We start from the raw sequence: 20,952 nt of genomic DNA, 5'->3' as shown, positions 1-20,952 counted from the left end.
AAAGACTTCTTAGGAGAGAAAATTTGTACTTTCTTTGTAGAAAAGAACTCTCCCTAACACGCTAGAAATAGGTTCCCATTACAGCAAATCCCCTATGAGAAGATGAATGGCTTTGTATTTCTGTCACCTGGGTGGGTCGATTTTCGATCAATAAAAAGCAAATTATTTTCTAGCTTTTAAGTAAAGGTAACTGTAAATAAAGGAGAAAATATATTGTAGCATCTAATTTTACAGTGCAAAAGGAGACTTTCTGTCTCTGGCAAAAGATACAAACACTTGCTCATAAAGGATGAGGGTACTTTATAAACAAGCTGATGTCCGATTTATGAATAAGTAATTTATACACATGCCAATCTAGAGATAATAGATGATTTATTAACCCATGATAAATAGACTCAGCTCATGATCCTTTACAGAATAGACACTGCTCTGGACAGGAGACAGGAGAGACAGGGAGAGACACAGAAACCTACCTCCCTTCCTCCTCCAGGGACTGGCCCTGCTTTGAGATTCACAACCACAGAGGTTCATGATAGCAAAGTGTAGGTCTCTCAAGTATTTTGAGAAGGGACACAAATAATTTAAGACATTGATTTAAATGTTACTTTCTGTATTCTTAAAGTCTACTACTCATTCCTCTATCATAACATTCATCACATTACTCAGGAAATTTCCAGATGGAGAAAAATGTGCTTTCCTAAATTTTTTAGTGCTTATATTGAGATCCCACTAAAAGAATGAATAACTGCAAAGAATTCTTAAAATTTAGTGTGATTTAGATCATTTTACAACAAACCAGAAGTCAGAGGTGATTACTTTTTTTAACGCACAGGTATTTTGTATATGCACTTTCCAAATCACCACAGCAATTTGCAAGGATCCTTCGACACATTTAAAATTCTTTATTTCTCCTATTTACAATATTTTCTCTACTTCTTTCAGCCTACATAGGGCTGGCTGTTAAAGTAATTTTTGGTAAACATTATATTCATCATATCAGTGTTTGGTTATGGAATGTATAATGGTTATTTACTGTCCAATCAAATTCAATATTCTCAGACTGGTCCTCAAATGCTTTCATGCTTTGTCCCTGCGTCCTTCCACATAATAACTAGATACACAGCTCTAAATCATCTTCCTTTCCAAAAGAATATCATCATCTACAACATAACTTATAGGGATGGTTTAGATTAAACCTTTTTAGTGAAGAAGTCCATAATTCCCAGAAACCAGGCTATTATCCTGAGAAACTGCTTCTTTTTTATGGAGGCAGTCCTGCCTCTTTGAAATCAAAGATAACTTTCTCTTTCCAAATAAAGGCCTGCTTCATTTCACCAAATGAATACAGACATATGACTTTTATATATTTATATCTTCCACCCACACTGGAAAACCGATATTGAGGACATTTTAAACTAATATTCTTATTTTGCAATGTTACTGTATTTTAAAGTTCTACTACTCAGAATCCCCTCAAGATTTAAACCCATTGAACATAAACAGAAAGTAATAAGCACTTAACAAACTAACATTTTCATATTTGGACTCTGGTTATTGCTTTCTTCAATTGTTTCCTGAAGTGTACACTTTGTGTCACTATTTAGATGGAAAGTTCTACAGGTCAAGAACCTTATTTATTTCCTTAAGCTATATTTAATTTTTTTTTTTTACATTGACCTTAGAGTCACTGTTACACTGTGCTAGTTGCTACAGAGAATGCAAAGATGGAAATGAGGTGGAAATTGTGCTTAAGAAGGTTCATCTATTTATACTGTTCATTGCTATTATGATGATGGATATTTGCAACATTATACATTTGCATGATGTGCACTCACAATGTAATGACTCTACATTTGTGATTCTGAGCAGGAATAGCAAAACATCACATGCTTTTTTACCAGATGTAGCACCATAACCCTATTGATTGTGATTAATAATTTTAAAAGTATCTTTTGATGGTAAGTGTGGCCAAGCAGAAGAAACATAAGATATGTAAAATTCTTGGAGCTAAATGATTTTGACTCTCAGCTAACATATCAATTTGATACGCGTTGATACTCATTGATCTAGAAAATTAGCAATATTGTATGAACAATAATCATAAAGCTCTGTATGAATCCATCAAGACCAACACTTCATGGCTAAGTACTTTCACATCTGTTAGTTTATTTCATCAATCATGGTTCTCAAAGTTATTCTGGAGTCTCCTGGAAATTCCTGACGCCTTTTTTTAAAGATACATTCATTTAATTTATTTTACTTTTTGGCTGGGCCATACAGTATGTGGGATCTTAGTTCCCTGATCAGGGATCGAACTCATGGCCTCTGCATTGGAAATTCAGAGTGTTAGCCACTGGACCACCAGAGAAGTCCCCCTGATAACTTTTGTCTTTGTATCCTTTGTAGAATCTAGCACAGGTTAAAGACAACTTTATTTTCAAATTAATACTAAAATATTATTTGTCTGTTTCCTTCTCTTTCTCTTATAAGCATACAGTAGAATTTTCTAGACTGTATTACCCAATCACGTGATAGCTAATGGTATGTGTACTTATATACTCTTCTGTTTTAAACATTTCCTGTTTGACTTTCTAATATGATAAATGTCTACAGATATAATTCAAATAAGTGAATTATATACAGTATAATTACGAATACAGTAAATGTCAGTAGATAAAATCCACATAAATATAAATTTCAAGAGTGTAAAACAGAAGAGCTATGCTTTTGTGATCTCATTCAGTCTCATGGCTTAAACACCATCCAATATCATCTGGTGACCCACAAATACATAACTCCAGTTTGGACGGCCCACCTGAATTCCAGAATTGAACCTCCAGCTGCTTAGATACATATATATTTAAATATCTAAGAGGAATGTCAAATATAGCATCTCAAAATCTCCCATCGTCCTCCACCTGCTTCTCTCAGTGTTTTTGAGAAAATGGTAATTCTATTTTTTAGCTATCCTTTTCTCCTGGAGGGTGGCCACAATTCACCTTCTCCATCAGCATCACCCTAATTCAGCTCATCTGCATTTCTACCCTGAATCTTCATAATAATTGGGTTTCATTCTGCTGTCCTTGCCTCACGGTAGGCTCTACTCAACAGCAGCCAGAAGGTCCTCCTAAAATATGAATCAGACTTCACACCTATACACTCGTCTCCTCAACTGTCTTTACACGTACCCCAGAGTCTAATAGGCTTCAAGGAAGTACACAGTCCGTCTTCCCTGCTTCATGAATCTGTCCTCAACTCCTATCACTCTCCTGCTTGACCCCTCAATTCTAGTCACACTGACCTTCTTGCTGTTCCTTCAACACAAGGAGCATCCTGCCATCTTAGGACCTCTGCTTTTGCTGCTCACTCTACGTATAATTCTTTCTCCTTTCAGAAATCCACGGTTCTTATTCCTTATTTCCTGCACGTTTCAGATCAAATATCATATTACTAGTGAATCTATCCTTGACCATCCAGTTTAAAATGGCCACAGCCTAGGACTCTCTAGTCCTTTTTCCCTATAACAAATAGCACCATCTGATCAACAACACATCGCTTATTTTTTACTTTACAAGAAGGTGGCATCTGTGCCTACTTGATGCCTACTTGGTTCACTGATGAACGTGAATGTGTGCTCAGTCACTTAGTCGTGTCTGACTCTTTGTGACCCCATGGACTGTAACCGACCAGGCTCCTCTGTCCATGGGATTCTCCAGACAAGAATACTGGAGTGGGTTGCCATGCCCTCCTCCAGGGCATCTTTCCAATCCAGGGATGAGCCTGCATCTCCTGTGGCTCCTGCACTACAGGCAGATTCTTTATAGTTGAGCCACTGGGGAAGCCCTTGTACAGTGCTATATAGCTAAATATTGTCCCATCTAGGAGGCAATTTTGGATTTAATTTCTTCAAAGTAATATTGACTTCATTTATTCATTGATTCAGTGTCCTTCTGTCAGGCTCAGTTCTGGGCACTGAGGGTAGAAAAGAGAACAAAACAGACAAACACGTTTCTCTCAGGAAGTTTAATTCTAGTGAAGAAATAAACAATACATGAGATAAATAAAAAACACATATAAGGTTGGACAGCAATAAGTACTAAAGACAAAATAACTCAGAGAAGAGAGGGTGTTTCTGACAGGCATTGCAGTTTTAGATATGTTGGCAGAGAAGGCTTCGGTGAGAAAGTGATTTTGTATAAAGACCAGAGGAAGTGAAGGAGTGGAGCACAGATACTGGGGAAAATGCTACATGGATAGATTGAAGAACAAAGTTCATGGACCCAAGTTGGAAATATATCTGGGATGTTTAAGGAGCAGCAAAGAAGATAATGTGGCTGGATCAAAATGGACAAAACTGAGGAGTGGAAAAGGAGGTGAAGGATGTGAAGGGGACCAAAACTTGTAGGACTTTAAGTGAGGATTTGGATTTATTGGGGCTTCCCTTGTAGCTCACTCGGTCTTCTTGGAGATGAGGCCATCTGAGGAATGGCACATTCTGTATTACATTTTAGGAAGTGCTCTGCTGAGAACAGACTATGCCTGTGGTGAGGATGGCAGGGAAGGAGGCTGGAAGGAGTCAGGGAGACATGCAAGAGACTACAGTAAGTCCCCTAACTGTGAACCTTCCAGTTGTGAACTTTCAAAGACGCAAACATGCATTCCATCAACATAAGCATGAATGAAACTGCAGCTTGCCCTCCGTCTCCTATTGCTGATGACCCTTCAGCTCTACCATCTCCCACCTCCTCTTGCTCCTCCAGTCAGTAACTCTTCTTGCCTGTTCACTCGATGCCAGCCCTCCTATGCCAGCCATTGTATGGTACTACTGCATTTTCCAAGGTACTGTATTGTAAGATTAAAAATATTTTCCTTATTTTATGTTCATGTTTGTTTTTTATGTATTATTTGTGTAGAAAGTATTATAAGCTGATTACAGCACATTACTACATAGCTGATTGTGTTAGTTGGGTACCCAGGCTAACTTCGTTGGATGTATGAAAAATTGGACATATGGACGTGCTCTCAGAATGGAACCTGTTCATATGTAGAGGACTTACTGTACTGCAAAAATCTAGGTGACAGACAATGTAGGTCACAGTGCCCTAAGGGGTCACAAGTTGTCAGATTCTGAATTTATTTAGAAGTCAAAATGAACAGGATTTACTGCCATATTGATTATAAGTATGAGAGGAATAAAGGATTGAAACATAACCCAAAATTAAAAAAAACCCTTTTTTTATAAATGTAATGTTTTTCATATTACATGTTAGCTTTGTAAAAGGACAATGTTAGTACTTCTTTTGTGAATTTTTCTTTCTACTGTTCTGTCATTTTAACACTTTGTCTTCTATTTCTGTGTTTTTATGTATCAAATAGAAGTTTGAACCAGTATAATATGGTGAAGGACCCTATGCACAGTCTTCCTTTGATTTAAAAAACAAAAAAAACATAATAATATGGTTTTAGGAAACAAGTAAACATATGTGAGAGGAAAGAGCTTGGATTTTCATTTATAATTGTTGTCCATGCTCTGGTTGATGCGTACGATTCAGGATTAAAATGTAGTATTTTACATCAAAGGTACCATTATGAACTGAATCACATTCCTCGGAATTCATATGTTGAAGTCCCAATGTTTCATGTCACTGTATTTGAAGATAAGAACTTTGTGGAATTGGTTAAATGAGGTCACAAGAGTAGGACCTTAGTGCTACAGCTCGTGTCCTTAACAAGAAGAGGAGGAGACACCAGAGCTCCCTCTTTCCCTCTATGCATGTGTGCCATGGCAAAGCCTTGTGAGGACACAGCAAGAAATCTGCAAGCCAGGAAGAGAGGATTCACCTGGAACTGAATCATCTGGCACTGTGATCCGGGACTCGGTAGCATTTCAGAACTGTGAGTATTACATTTCCGTCAAGTCATTTAGTCTATGGTATTTCATTATGGCAGCCCAAGCAGGTTCATATAGGTACTAATTTTTTATCTGCTCAGTATATATAAGGGATAACACGTGCCACTTAGTACACGACTATGGTGCAAAGAGTTGTTCCATTTCCTCTCCTGCATTTGTGCAAACCAGTGAGAGGGATGTGGTTTTAGGATAACCTCAATCTCAGTTACTTTGTCTTTTCATATATTTCAGCCATTGACTAACTTCAAGATTTAAATCACTATTAGTAACAGACGATGTTAATACATTTCATAGAGATTTTGATTTAGCAAGTCTGCAAAAGGGTCCTCATATTTGAATTTCTAACAAACACTGTGATGATTCCGACCACACTTTGAAAAACACTGAGATAAAGTTCTTTCCACATAACTCTTCTAAATATCGTGCAGAGTGGACCTTACGATGTGCTCTTCACGACTGTTCCTAGGGATTGCAAACAGGGTTTATAGTAACTTTATAAAAAACTTTGCAAAAGGTCAAGAATGCAGATAGGATACAGCTAAAACAAACAATGCTTGATGTGGTTAGCATTTTAGCCCACTTATGACAACTACAAGGTACCTGCTGACACTGCCACCTATTTCTGGAACAGCTCAGTTAACTCATTTTTTTAAGTTCACGTTACTAAATCAGAAACATTATGTACAACTTTAGTGGGGCATATTCCTGAGTATCAGGTTCTCCATTTATGAAAAGAACATGACTCAATTTGTGCTATCCCATAATAGCAACATTGTAAAGGAGTCAAGGGGTGAGCCAGCTTTGAGAAAAAATAGAGGTGGCTGGTAATAGGTTAGGAAAATGGAAAGCAGGCTTACTTTGAAATGGGAAGTGTTTTAGCTCCTGGTCTCCATGGGTTCAGGCACAATTATCTGCCTATTTCTGCCCTTAGTTCATCCTGTTCCCCCGACACCCTCCCCACCTTCTTAACCTACAAATCCTCCCCCTCTAATCTTGATACACACAAGCATTCACGTGGTGGTGACTAATAGGAGTCTTACATAGAAGTCCAGAGTTAACAAGGGTTGAATGACAGAACCTTAGCCATAAGACAGGAATCTTAAGATGGTCTGCTGCATAACTTCAACATGGCCCTGCCATTTGCCAGCAACCTGATTCAAACATTGGACCTCACTGAAATATGTTCATGACCTGGAATACATTCTGAGGGAGAGTAGGGAGCAGAGAAGAACAAGGCTTGGGGAAGTGGTAAGACCCTAGCCTATGCAGACTAAGAACAACTTTTTTTTTTTTTTTAATCAGTTTAGATTTTTTTTTGTAGTGTTAACGATTTGTCAAGTGCTAGATAAGTACTGTCTTTCTCATGCTAGAGAGATGTGTAGATGTTTCCTCTGTACCAAAAATTAAAATATGCTCCCAGATAAGGGACACTAAGCCAGAAAACAGGTCACAATGGATCATGTTATTAAAAAATGCTCATTTGTGAAAAGGCAGACATTCTAATATATAAACAAATTCATGTCCCTGAGGGGGGAAAAAAGCTATTAATTTATAACTCGATCCTCTGTCCTTCAGTGAGATGGGCAACTCCCTTCCTAAATCAGGACTTTAGACTAACAATTTTGTCTCTCTATTTAAAGAAAAGAAAGTGGAAAGGAAATAAAAATCCTGGATACTGACAATATTCTGGACTTCAAGGAAGCTGGCACTGCCCCTCCCCCTCTAGAGTCTTCCCGCCCATCCCCCCAACCCATTTACCACTTCCTGCTTCTTTCTCCATCATTTCCTAAGGCACAGAGTTGTTCAATCTGTCCTCCTTCACATGAAAACACAACCCAAACTCAAACTAAATCGTTTTCCAAAGAGAATTTCGAGAGCAGAGAAGTGGTTACTTTTGGCAATAGGCCTCCCAGAATGTTCTGTGCATCTCACATAGGGCTAATTACTGCAGAATATAACAGCGATCAATACTTTTGTTCTAACTGAGAAGAGGCTGTGCCAACACAGACAGCCAGCTGCCGAGAGAAAGGTGTTTTGAATCGTGCGTGGCTTTGCATAGTTTCATGCACACAGGCCGTCTGGGTTGTGAGGATGAGGCACACTTAAGGTACTCCCATTCCAAAGCTGATTTCTCATTTAGCTTTTGAATAATGAGATTTCATACCCCACAGAGGTGATGGTGATCCAGGCAGCTGGCAGAGCTGATCGTTTCTAATTTAATTTGTGCAGTGAGCTGACTGGGACCCTACCTTTTGTCCCTGCACATCTGTCGTGATGTTGTCGGCTTCCCCATCCTCAATCTCCCCCATCTTCACGACACTGACTTCTATCGTGCCGACAACTTTGCCACCATCTGAGGTTCTGCAACCAAAAATAAATGAAATGAATGAAAGGTAAGACTCTTCTCTTTCCAGAAAGTATATCCAAACATGTTTGTTTCTGAAAACCACTAGCACTGCTTTTTACCTGCATCGGTTGTAATGAACAAATCTGCTTTTTTAGACATAAAAACCTGTACATCATGTTGGTGTTGTTTTTAATTTCCAAAGAAAATTAAGCATGGTAGGTGCATGGACTGTCAAAAGCTACCTCATGAAGGTAAAGTCACCTCAAGGCTTTTAGGAGTAGCCAAGACTAGGATCCATGCTCCATTTGATAACCCCATGTCCCTACAGCAGCATCAGTCATGTCTCCTCTGTACCAAGCTCATGGGATACTGTCCACATCTATTACAGACACTACATCTGAATAAAACAGAAAAGAGTAAAAATAACCTTATATTCCTCTATGACCCAGCCATTGGCTATAACTTTGATTTTATGCCTTTTTCCAAATGTCATTTTTCTTTCTCAGAGACCAGTTAAAGATGATTCTCTCCCAGCAAACATCAGAAAGTTATAGTACATACAGAGCAGAAATTAATCACTGAAGTCATTTAAGATAACCATTACTTTTTTGGATAAAGAAGCTGAGACTCAAGAAGACAGACACATTCATGGAAACAAAGTGGCAAAACCAGAAACCAAGGTTTGTATTCCCTTTAAGTCTGTTGACTTAAAGCAGTCTTCTCTACTTAATGAAAATGATAATTTTATATTAAGATTTTCATCATAACCACTGTTACACACATTTTATGGTTAACATCAATAATGAAAACAAAAATAAAGTTAATAACAACAATCCTTTAAGAGTCTCAAATTTATTTTCTGGGCAATAAAATATACAGAATAAATGATGGCATCATGTCATGGGAACACTGTAAGACACAATGATGGGCTTCCCTTTAAACTTATTTGGAAGATAGGCAGTTAAGTCATCCATTGGTGGGGTGCGGCTGTGGCTTCTCCCTAAGCCTAACTGACTAAAGTTAGTTACATAATCTTCATTTTCTTTATCTAGTCATTTTTAATTTTTATTTTAAATTTTAATCTGAATATAAATGGTATATTTCAACCAATTCCTTCAAAACGTCACTATTTTTATTATTAGAGGTGTCAGAAGAGGAATAGGAAGATTAGTACAGTTTACTAAAGTGCTTATTAAAATAATGAATAAGTTAGGTGAAAAGGAAATCCAATTTTTACCAGATCATAAAAAGTTTTTCTCAAATATATAGAGTACAAATTTAAACACACCTTTTGAATTATGCTTCTAAGAAAACCAAATTACAAAAATTCTAGAGACCTAAACATAGGGAATGCAATAATGTAATAAAATAAAGATTATGTACATAGAAAAATAAAAGGGATTTACTTAAATAGTGTATTAAGGTTCTTATTAAATGTAAAATAAAATGCTTCTTGGTGATTTTTAAATCAGTGTAAATCATAATATTAACTCAATTTTTTAAATTAATATAGAAAACTTAAGTATTTATTATAGAGAAGATGTATATGCAGATGACAGTATTATCTATGATGTTGTAAAAAAAACTAAACTCCAATTCTGAGATAATTTTAACAATTAATTATATCATTTTCCCACTTGAAAATTATATAGTAACCTATAAATCATGAATGTGACATTGCTGCTGCTAAGTCACTTCAGTTGTATCCGACTCTGTGCGACCCCATGGACTGCAGCCTACCAGGCTTCTCCATCCATGGGATTCTCCAGGCAAGAACATGGAGTGGGTTGCCATTTCCTTCTCCAATGCATGAAAGTGGAAAGTGAAAGAAGTCAATCAGTCGTGTCTGACTCTTAGCGACCCCATGGACTGCAGCCTACAAGGCTCCTCCATCCATGGGATTTTCCGGGCTACAGTACTGGAGTGGGGTGCCATTGCCTTCTCCTGAATGTGACATTATCTCTGTCCAATTATTCAGTATCTGATAGTTAAATAAAGAATTTAATAGAAGCCCTGGTACTACTCATAGTTTTTTCTGGAAATCTGCAGACTCCTCCTCCCCACAATTTGATAATCAATAACAATTAAAGATACCTTTTTCTTCCCATAGGCATTGTTTAAAAATTTTGCTTAAGCAAACCACTTAATTTCTAGGAATACAAAGGTCCTGTATAACTTTCTGAATTTTTTCAGTGAACTGAACTAAATAATGTCATAGTGATTTGAAAAAGAGGCCAGACTTCTTACAGCCTCATTCCCAGCACTGAGTAACAAACCAATATTTGCAATAATAGGTGAAAGTCTGAATTCAGGAGTTCGAGTTATCTGCCAGCTTCATGACCTTGGACAAGGAACTTAGCCATGTGAAACTTTGTAAAATGGAGATGATAATTTTATTATAAGAACTACTACATGATTTATGTAAAGTTCTCAGCATGATGACTTACACAAGATAAGTGCTTCTTCCTTCTCCCTCTCCTCTTCATCCCAGTAGCAGTAGTAGAAGTACCAACAAAATTGCTATTGTCATTAATGTCTTGGTTGTTGTTTAGTCACTAAGTCCTGTCCGACTCTTTTGTGACCCCATGGACTGTAGCCTTCCAGGCTCCTCTGTCCATGGGATTTCCCAGGCAAGAATACTGGAATGGGTTGCCATTTCCTTCTCCATCCCTGTAGCAAGAAATACTATAATCTTTTAATATAGTCTTCGATGCCTATTTTAGTACAATTTCTGAAAAGAACTGAATTCAATTCAGAATTTTACTAAAATGGGCATCAAAGACTGTATTAAAAGATTATAGGATTGCTTGCCACACGCATCTCAAGAGTGTCTTAAGTGCTCATTAGAGATACAAAGACTTTGTAATGACAGATGACATTATAAAGTTTACATTCCTAGTAGTGCAAAAGAATACAAGTTCATACCAATTACAATGCAACTGAACCTTTCAAAGTGCTAAAGTTAGATGAAGAAGCAACACACCAAGGGATTGTGGGAATAAGCTTCCAAACTGTAGCTATATTTCAGTTCAGCTCAGTTCAGTCATTCAGTCGTGTCCGACTCTTTGCGACCCCATGAACCGCAGCACGCCAGGCCTCCCTGTCCATCACCAACTCCCAGAGTCCACCCAAACCCATGTCCATTGATCGGTGATGTAGTCCCTTTAAAAAAGTATCTGTTTACTTTTAAAATACAGGCATATCTTGTTTTACTGTGCTTTGTTTTATTGCTCTTTGCTTTTTTTGGAGCATCACAGTTATCATGTTAGCTTTTTACAAATTGAATGTTCATGGCAACCCTACGTTGAGCTAGTCTTGGGGAAGCTAGCCATTCTTCCCCAAAGCATTTGCTCGCTGTGTTTCTGTATCATTTTAGATTAAGGAATTCTTGAGGGATTCTAAAACTTTTTTTTTCATTTTGGATAAGGATCTCTGAGTACCCTAGAGCATGCTTCTTCATCCGAGATTTATGGGAGGCAGAGTGGTGAATCTAGGTTATAAACTGAAGAACCAAACCCAAGATACCCAAAAGCAAGGGTCATCCTGTCAGTGAACTACAATGTGAAAAGTAGAGGCAGTTTTTTATTTATCCTATAACAATTTACTACCCACAGAACATGGATATTCAACACTTCTCTTCAATCAGGCAAATCACAATCAAAATACCTATCTCATGTTTCCAAAGGCTGTTTCAAAAGCAATTTTAAAAAAAATTAGAAAATATTCATTCTTAAGTGATTAATGATGCTTTCAATTTATCACTCATTAGGTTTAGGAGGCTACTAATAATTGTGGGCATGTGTGCATGCTAAGTCGTTTCAGTTGTGTCCAACTCCTTGCTCCCCTATGGACCATAGCCTGCTAGGCTCCTCTGTCCATGGGATTTTTCAGACAAAAATACTGGAGTGGGTTGCCATGCCCTCCTCCTGGGGATCTTCCCGACCCAGGGATTGAACCTGTGTCTCCTGCACTGCAGGAGGATTCTTTACCATCTGAGCCACCTGGGAAGCCCCTCTAATAACTACTTAACCATTATTCATCATGAAAATTCTACTGAATTTTATCTAATGGAAATTTATCCTATCTGCATGGAAGATACATTGAAGAACCCAAAGACCTCTTTCCAGCTCAGTTGCTCATTAGCTATGTGACATACAACATTACCACTTAGCTCTCTGAATTTCAGTTTCCGTTACTACAAAAAAAAAACACAATTATCCGTTGAGAGCTATTATATCAGCACTAGAGTGTCTTGCCCTGAAGTGGCTGGAATTCCATCATATGATCCCATTATAGGCTATCATGGGCTGATACAGCCTTGGGGAAAATCTCAGGAAAATCCTAGCCTGTCCTCCTCACTCTCCACCTTCGCTTCCAACATTTCCTCCAAACAAATGAAGCAAACAAAATGCATACCAAACCTAGAAAGTAACTTAACACTTCTAGCCAAATACAAGGATGAGTTTTTCTTATACTGTGTGTTAGTCATTCAGTCATGTCCGACTCTTTTTGCATGGACTGTAGTCCATCAGGCTCCTTTGTCTATGAGATTTCCTAGACAAGAATATTGGAGTGGGCAGCCATTTCCTTATCCAGGGGAATCTTCCTCACCCAGGGATCAAACCCGAGTCTCCTGCATTGCAGGCGTGTTCTTTACAGTCTGAGCCACCACAGAATCCAGTATTAATGTATCCATATATATTTTACTGCCATTATGACACTGCATCTTGGCATTTTCACAAAGATACAAATTTCACTGAACTAAGAAACAAAAGCAATCTTCATACACTTTCCTAGAAATTTATATGGTCATAAGAACAAGATGCATTAATAAATATCTCAATCTATATGAAGAAAAAAAAAATGTCATTTCAGCCTCTTGCCAGGTCATTACCACTGCTTAATGCAGAGAGCTATAAGAGAAGTAAAAGATGAATAGTTCATGGCAGCTACATTATTTCAATCACAACATCAAGTTCCTATTTTCCTCAGCATATACACTTAAATATTTAACCATGCCAACAAGATGGAAGACAGAGAAGGGGAAATTTTCAGCAAAGCAAATCTATACTTCCTTATCACTTAGGTTTTCATGCTTAATGCATTAGTGATTAACATTTAAAATAACTCCCCTAATGCTTCCTAATGAAATATTCAACCTCACATGCTGAAGCATATAAACATTTTAGAAGACTGCAGGAAAAGGAGTATAAAACAGTTTTCTAACAAAAGACAATTTAATGACATTTTTCCTCTCAACTTCTTTATCACCTATTGTACCATCCTTAGTAGAGCAAAAAGAAAAAAATAATACTATGGACATCTTAAACAGCAACATGCAAATAACTCCTTTATTTTGGAAATGCCACAGAGATACAAATGACTCCATAAACATCCAGGGGAAAACCATCATTAGCACTGCCAATCTCTGTGAATATAAAGTAGTCTTGGGACACTAAGCACAGGAGTCATCATCTGGGACACACGCCGGCATTTAATCCAGCTGGATGTACAACCGGGCAATGAAAAGCTCACCTGGACAGAAAAACAAGCAAGGCCGTAAGTAAACAAATGGAGTTAGCGAGTAAGTGGGCTCAGACTAGCTTTCGAGAGAATGCATTGGGCCTCAGAGAAGTGAGAATTCTACTTAAGTATGTATGACTAAACACACCTCTCTTCTGGCTGAACTGCACACATTTCAGAAGACATATAATACTTTCAAGCTAGTACTCAAAACTTTTCAGTCATTCTTAATATCATAGCTTACACACTTTAAGGTTTAGTCTTTTGTTTTCTTCTCTTTTCACATCACAAGCTTATCTCCTGAAATTTCATTCCTTACTATGGGATGCAATTATCCTATCTTTGAGGCTCTACCACAATTCTATAGGGCCTATTCTTACTTGGTTTCCTGTTCTAAAACTCCAAATTCCTTTTGTCCTGATAGAAGTTTACATTCTATAAGCTTACAGTCTAACTCGTCCTCTTCCCAAACCCCAACTCACATCAGTAGTGTATCATTCTCCAAAGGCCAAAACCACGAATATTCCATTTCTACCAGTGCTTTGTCCCTACCATCCAATAAGTCACTACACCCTACTGATTCTTCCCCTAGAATACCTCTTTTTTTTTTTTGTCCCTTCCAGTGACAACATCTTAATGAGTTTCACCAAATCTCTATCATTGCACTTGAAGGACCAACTTCCCATCTTCCAGAATCTTTCTCTTCCCTTGTGTTCATGTCAGGCTTTCTTCTTAAAGACCTGCTATCATTATTTTATTTTCTCTGCCAAAATTCCTAAGATATTGACCAACGTCTACCCAGAGAGTTAGAAGTGTAGACTGCCTTTCAAAACTTATCCGGGGTTATGGACAGCTCAGTATTTTTGGTTTAAACTGATCCATGTCATCACACACCAGTAAATGATTGAGTACGATCTTAGTGAAAAGCACAGTGATCTGAGTGACAGAGTCCTTGGTTACAATGTTGGCTCTTTAAACAACTATGAGATCATGAGTGGGCAATTCAGCCTCTATTAAGATTCATGAGCCATAAAATATGAAGGTAGCAAACCATCCTACTTATCTCACAAGATTTATGTGTCTCAAAGTAAAAGATCTTAAGTTTAAATATAAAAATGCTTTTGTGGGAATTCCGTGGTAGTCCAGTGGTTAGGACTTGACATTATCATTATCAGGACTGGTTCTATCTCCGGTCAGGGGACTAGGGTCCCACAAACCACACAGCATGGCCCCCAAAATTGCTTTCATGTATGGTAATGAGTACAGCTGTTATACTTATCTGGGCCACAAAGTTCCAAGAGCACATCATAGATACGCTGACTATCAGTTTTTCAGACTATTTGGCTTGTAAATTCCTCTTTACTGCTGAAAACAGTACTATCCAAATATGAATAACTGCCTCAGTACAAATAAGCTAAAGAAATAGTTCTCTCCTCATGACTCTATTAAAATATATACATATATATCAATATATAGTGAGTTGTATTTGGAAACTTGATTCAATGCTAGATGTAAAGCATAAACTATTTCTTTAAATTTTAGATGCAATAAAGACCTCGTCGGCAAGGTGAGACAACACCTTGGCATCTGGCAAATATCCTTTCAGGATTCCCAGGCAACCAAAGCTACATTCAAGTTGACAGGTCACCATCATCTGCTTTTTGGTCGATAAGATGTAGAAAGTAAGATAGAAGAAGCACACACCATACTTCTGTACCCACTGGATGAAGCTGTAAAACCTGGACAGACTGCACAGAGCAGCTATTTGAGGACTAAAAGTAAACAGTGTCAGGCACACGGGGGAAGAAGATCAGAATTTTAAATACCATTGACCCAGAAGTTAATTCAGCATTTTTTTCTCTATCATATCTCATGATCTAGACTTAACACAGCCCCAAGCCCAGAGATGGTCATGGCGTACACCAAGAAAGCTCCAGGAAAAGCTCTCTAGTCTGGCTCAAATAGAAAAGAGAACTGCCTTATGATCCAGCAACCCCACTGCTGGGCATACACACTGAGAAAACCAGAAGGGAAAGAGACACGTGTACCCCAATGTTCATCGCAGCACTGTTTATAATAGCCAAGACATGGAAGCAACCTAGATGTCCATCAGCAGATGAATGGATAAGAAAGCTGTGGTACATATACACAATGGAGTATTACTCAGCCATTAAAAAGAATACATTTGAATCAGTTCTAATGAGGTGGATGAAACTGGAGCCTATTATACAGAGTGAAGTAAGCCAGAAGGAAAAACATAAATACAGTATACTAACGCATATATATGGAATTTAGAAAGATGGTAACAATAACCCGGTGTACGAGACAGCAAAAGAGACACTGATGTATAGAACAGTCTTATGGACTCTGTGGGAGAGGGAGAGGGTGGGAAGATTTGGGAGAATGGCAATGAAACATGTAAAGTATCATGTGGGAAACGAGTTGCCAGTCCAGGTTCGATGCATGATGCTGGATGCTTGGGGCTGGTGCACTGGGACGGCCCAGAGGGATGGTATGGGGAGGGAGGAGGGAGGAGGGTTCGGGATGGGGAACACATGTATACCTGTGGCGGATTCATTTTGATATTTGGCAAAACTAATACAATTATGTAAAGTTTAAAAATAAAATAAAATTAGAGAAAAAAAAAAAGAAAAGAGGTCTCCTAAAATTCAGAAGAGTGATGAAATCACGTTTCCTGTCTCTACTCTCTTGGATCTTAGCCCCCAAACAATCCAATGGCGGCAGCAACAAAAATGAGAGCTGGGAGGAAGTGCAGGAGCCTAAAATGATGAGCATAGGAAGCTTTCCTCTCTGATTGCAGCTGTGATCCCAAGGGGATGGGGTGAATGTCCCTTACTTTCTATCTCTCTCTGTTGTCCCCTAGGTCTTGGCCTCAGAAGAGGGTGTAGTTGCATGGCAGAGAAGTGAAAATCAAACCCCAGCTTTCTAGATAAAGAATCTTTTGATCCTTCCCTTTCAGGGAAGCCACAGGAAACAGGGATGTGCCAGAGAGAGTGTAGAGAGGAGGGAGCTTAGGAAGGTACATCTTAATATTTTTCATGAACTTCTGGGCTTACCTCAAGTGTGCATATATGGATCTAAATCATGTATGAGGCACTTTGGGAAATAATCGATGGACTGCACTACCCCTAGGTCCCAGACTGTCACCTGGGTGACAAACTTGAAGGACAGGTAAGAATAACACTATGAAAGTTCTGAAAACAGAAGTGATAATTGAAACTACGAAGTTTCACAAGACACAAGGTCAGCACACAAATAATAGCAATCAACAAGTAGGAACTGAAATTTTTAAAAAATATATATTAATCGTTTATAGCAAGTCCAAAATAAATCTATCCTTAGATATCAATCTACCAAAAACATACAGGATTTATATGCTGAAAATGACAGATGTTGATGCAAGAAATTTAAAAAGTTCTAAATAAATGGTGAGACATACTGTCTTCGTATATTGGAACAAATTTATTAAGATGTCAATTCTTCCTAAATTGATCTACAGCTTTAAGGCAATACCAGTTAAAATCCCAGCAAGGATTTTTTGTATATATTGACAAGTTCATTCAAAAAATTACAAAGAAAGCCAAAGTAAATAGAATGGCCCACATAATTTATAGGAAGAACAACAATGGAGAAATTAAATCAACTGATTTTTAAAATTTACTGGAAATCTACAGTAACCAAAATTGTGTGGTACTGACAGCAGGACAGATATATTGATGAGACAGAATACAGAGGCAATATAGCCAACTGTTTTTGACAAAGTTAATCAGTACAATGGAAAAAACATAGTCCTTTCAACAAATGGTATTAGAACAAACATTCACTCGGGAGAAAAGTGAAATATTACTTAAAACTTCACAATGGAAACAAAAGTAACAAAACAATCGTTACTGACCTCAATGCAAAACAAAAAGTATAAAACATTAAAAGGAAGACAAAGAAGAAAAGTCTTCATGAACCCAGCTTTGTCAAATTGTTCTTCAATATGACACCAAAAGCATGATCTATAGAAGAAGAAAATTATAAACTGAACTTCACTGGAACTGACAACTTTTGTTTTGTAAAAGACACTTTTACATGAATAAAATGCCAAGCTATTGACTGCAAGAAAAATATTTACAAATCATGTTTCTGACAAAAAAAAAAAAACTTGCATCGAAAAAACACAAGAGCCTTCAAAACTCCACAGCAAGAAAATGAACAATGTAAATAACAAATGGCCAAAGTAGAACAGAAGTGTCTCAGGAAAGGATATATAGATAACAAATAGCCCGTGGAAAATTGTTCAACATCGCTGGCCATTAAGGAAATGAAAATTAAAAGCACTATGAGACCTCATGCTATATCTTAGAATGTCTGGTGAGGATGCAGAACCGCTGAAACACTCACACACTGCTGGTGGGGAAAACAGCACTGCAGTTCCTAACAGAGTTCAACACACACTTAACATCTGACTCAGAAATTCCAGCCCTAGGTATTTACTCTAAAGGAATGAAAACTTAAGGTCACAGAAATACCTACACATGAATATTTTAGCAACTCTATTCATAATCACTGATACTGGAAAGAACCAAAATATACTTTCATATGAATGGTTCAACAAATAGTGGTACAACCGTATCATAGGTACCACTCAGCAATTAAAAAAAAAATTACTGATATGCACCACATCTTGATGAATTTCAAAGACATTAGACTGAATAAATGAAGCCAGTCTAGGAGGGATCTGTAATCTATGATTCCCTGACTGTCTCAGAAAGCATTTCTCTATGGTGATGCAGAACACACGTTGTGGTTGTGAGAGACTGGTGTGGGTGGAGGCGTGAATCATCCGGGCTGCAGAAGGCAGTTTCTCTCTGGTGATGGAGCAGTTCTGTATCTTGATTGGGGTGATGGTTACAAGAATCTTTATATGTGTTAAAATTCACAGAACTGTACAAGAATAAAACGTCAATTTTCCTGAATGTTCATTTACTAAATAGAATAAATGAGAAAAGACATAGCTGTTTTATATGGTAATGAATGAATAATAAATTAATAGCCATTCAATCCGGGAATACAAAACCAAATTACTAAAGGTTATTCCCTTCCATGTGAACAAAATATTCTAATTTGTGGCAACATTTATTTGTAATGATAGAGTCAAAGTGTCAATTTATCCCATGTCTTGTGTTTCTAAAATATCTGCTGGCATAGAAATGCCATGTGCTAGAGAAAAATGTTCTACCTGAACAATGTGGGGCAGTACTTCATTAGAGATTGCAGAGTAAAATGCTCTTGCAGGAGGTGCAATGAAATTTCCAAGTCAATGACTCTGATTCATGGGGTAAACCAATGGCCACTCATGTCTGAATTTACTCATGTTTAGGCCTACAAAAGAGAAACTATTGCTAAGGTTTTATGTTAGTCTGTGTTATTATATATATTTGTTCGAATTTTAAGAAAAAGAAAAATGTCGAAAGGAAAAGAGCACTACAAAATTAAGCAGAGACCATTGGAAGAGGAAGAGAATAGTAACAAGAAAGCAATTATAGGATGTTATATATAGATTGCCGTGGACTTAATGCTTAATGCTTAATTAATGCTGACTTAATGCTGACATTTTTAAAAGCAAAAAATACAAATATTCCAAAGACCAAGTATAAACAAACTTGGAAGACAGTTAAGCATTATATATATATATATATTTTTTTTTTTTTTTACTAAAAATGGACATGCTTCTACAGCAAAAACTCTTTACAAGAATGGTTTGCAAATGTCACTAAAAACTCAAAATATTCTAAGCCACCCTGAAAAAATTGCAAAAATAACAGGCATGGAGGATTAGAGGATTTTATAATTAAATAATTAGTATTAAATGCTAGTGATGGGTCAATATTTACTATTCAAATTTTGAATTATATATATTTTATTGGATTTGGTGGTGGTGGTTTAGTCATTAAGTTGTGTCTGACTCTTGGGACTCCATGGACTGCAGTGCAGCCTGCCAGGCTCCTTTGTCCGTGGGATTCTCCGGGCAAGAATACCGGAGTGGGTTGCCATTTTCTTCTCCAGGGGATCGTCCCTATCCAGGGATCAAACCCGTGTCTGTCTCCTACATTGGCAGTCGGGTTCTGTACCACTAGCACCACCTAGATTATACACACACACACACACACACACACACACACATGTGCATGCATGTGTGCTCAGTCAATCAGTTGTGTCCAAATCTTTGCAACCCTATGGGCTCTAGCCTGCCAGGTTCCTCTGTCCATGGGATTTCCCAGGCAAGAATACTGGAGTGGGTTACCCATTTCTTTCTGCAGGGGATCTTCCTGACCCAGGGATTAAAAATGCATCTCCTTTATCTCCTGCATTGGTAAGTGGATTCTTTACCACTGAGTTACCTGGGAAGCCCATACATACAATATATATAATGTCCAGATATTTATGAAAGGCCTCTCTAAAACAATGCCATTTGAACAAATACCTAAACAAACATACAAGGAAGTGAGCCATATATCTTTCTTAGGAGAGGATCTTAAAGACAGAAGAAGCAGATGGTCTAAAGGAACACAGTGGAACACAGTATCCATATTCAAGGAAGAACAAACCATATTGCGGCTAAAGCTGGGCAGGTAGAGAGACAGGACTAGAAGACTAAGTCAGAGAGCCACGCATTAATTTTACATTGCTGCATCAGTTCAGTTCAGTTGCTCAGTCATGTCTGACTCTTTGTGATCCCATGTACTGCAGCTCACCAGGCTTCCTTGTCTGTCACCGACTCCTGGAACTTGCTTAAACTCATGTCCATTGAGTTGGTGATGCCATCCGAACATCTCATTTTCTGTCATCCCCTTCTTCTGCCTTCAATCTTTCCCAGCATCAGGGTCTTTTCCAATGAGTCATTTCTTCGCATCAGGTGGCCAAAGTGTTGGAGTTTCAGCTTCAGCATCAGTCCTTCCAATGAATATTCAGGATTGATTTCTTTTAGGATTGACTAGTTTGATCTCCTTGCAGTCCAAGGGACTCTCAAGAGTCTTCTCCAACACCACAGTTCAAAAGCATCAGTTCTTCAGTGCTCAGCCTTCTTTATAGTCCAACTCTCACATCCATACATGACTACTGGAAAAACAATAGCTTTGATCAGACAGGCCTTTGTCAGCAA

General features: G+C 37.8%; 1 protein-coding gene across 5 annotated transcripts in view; it reads right to left on the bottom strand.

Moving 5' to 3' along the window:
• Positions 1–20,952, bottom strand: part of INPP4B (inositol polyphosphate-4-phosphatase type II B) — a 455,375-nt gene that overhangs the window by 243,944 nt on the left and 190,479 nt on the right. For all 5 annotated transcript variants that reach the window (XM_024977565.2, XM_059876249.1, XM_024977564.2 and 2 more), the window contains one exon: positions 8,161–8,272. In XM_024977565.2, the coding sequence (XP_024833333.1) occupies positions 8,161–8,272 (112 nt within the window). The remainder of the gene's footprint in view (positions 1–8,160; positions 8,273–20,952) is intronic.

Source organism: Bos taurus, chromosome 17, assembly GCF_002263795.3.
Source record: "Bos taurus isolate L1 Dominette 01449 registration number 42190680 breed Hereford chromosome 17, ARS-UCD2.0, whole genome shotgun sequence".
Classification (NCBI taxonomy): domain Eukaryota; kingdom Metazoa; phylum Chordata; class Mammalia; order Artiodactyla; family Bovidae; genus Bos; species Bos taurus.
The sequence above is the reverse complement of the archived record's forward strand: the minus strand, read 5'-3'. Positions and strand labels throughout refer to the sequence as shown.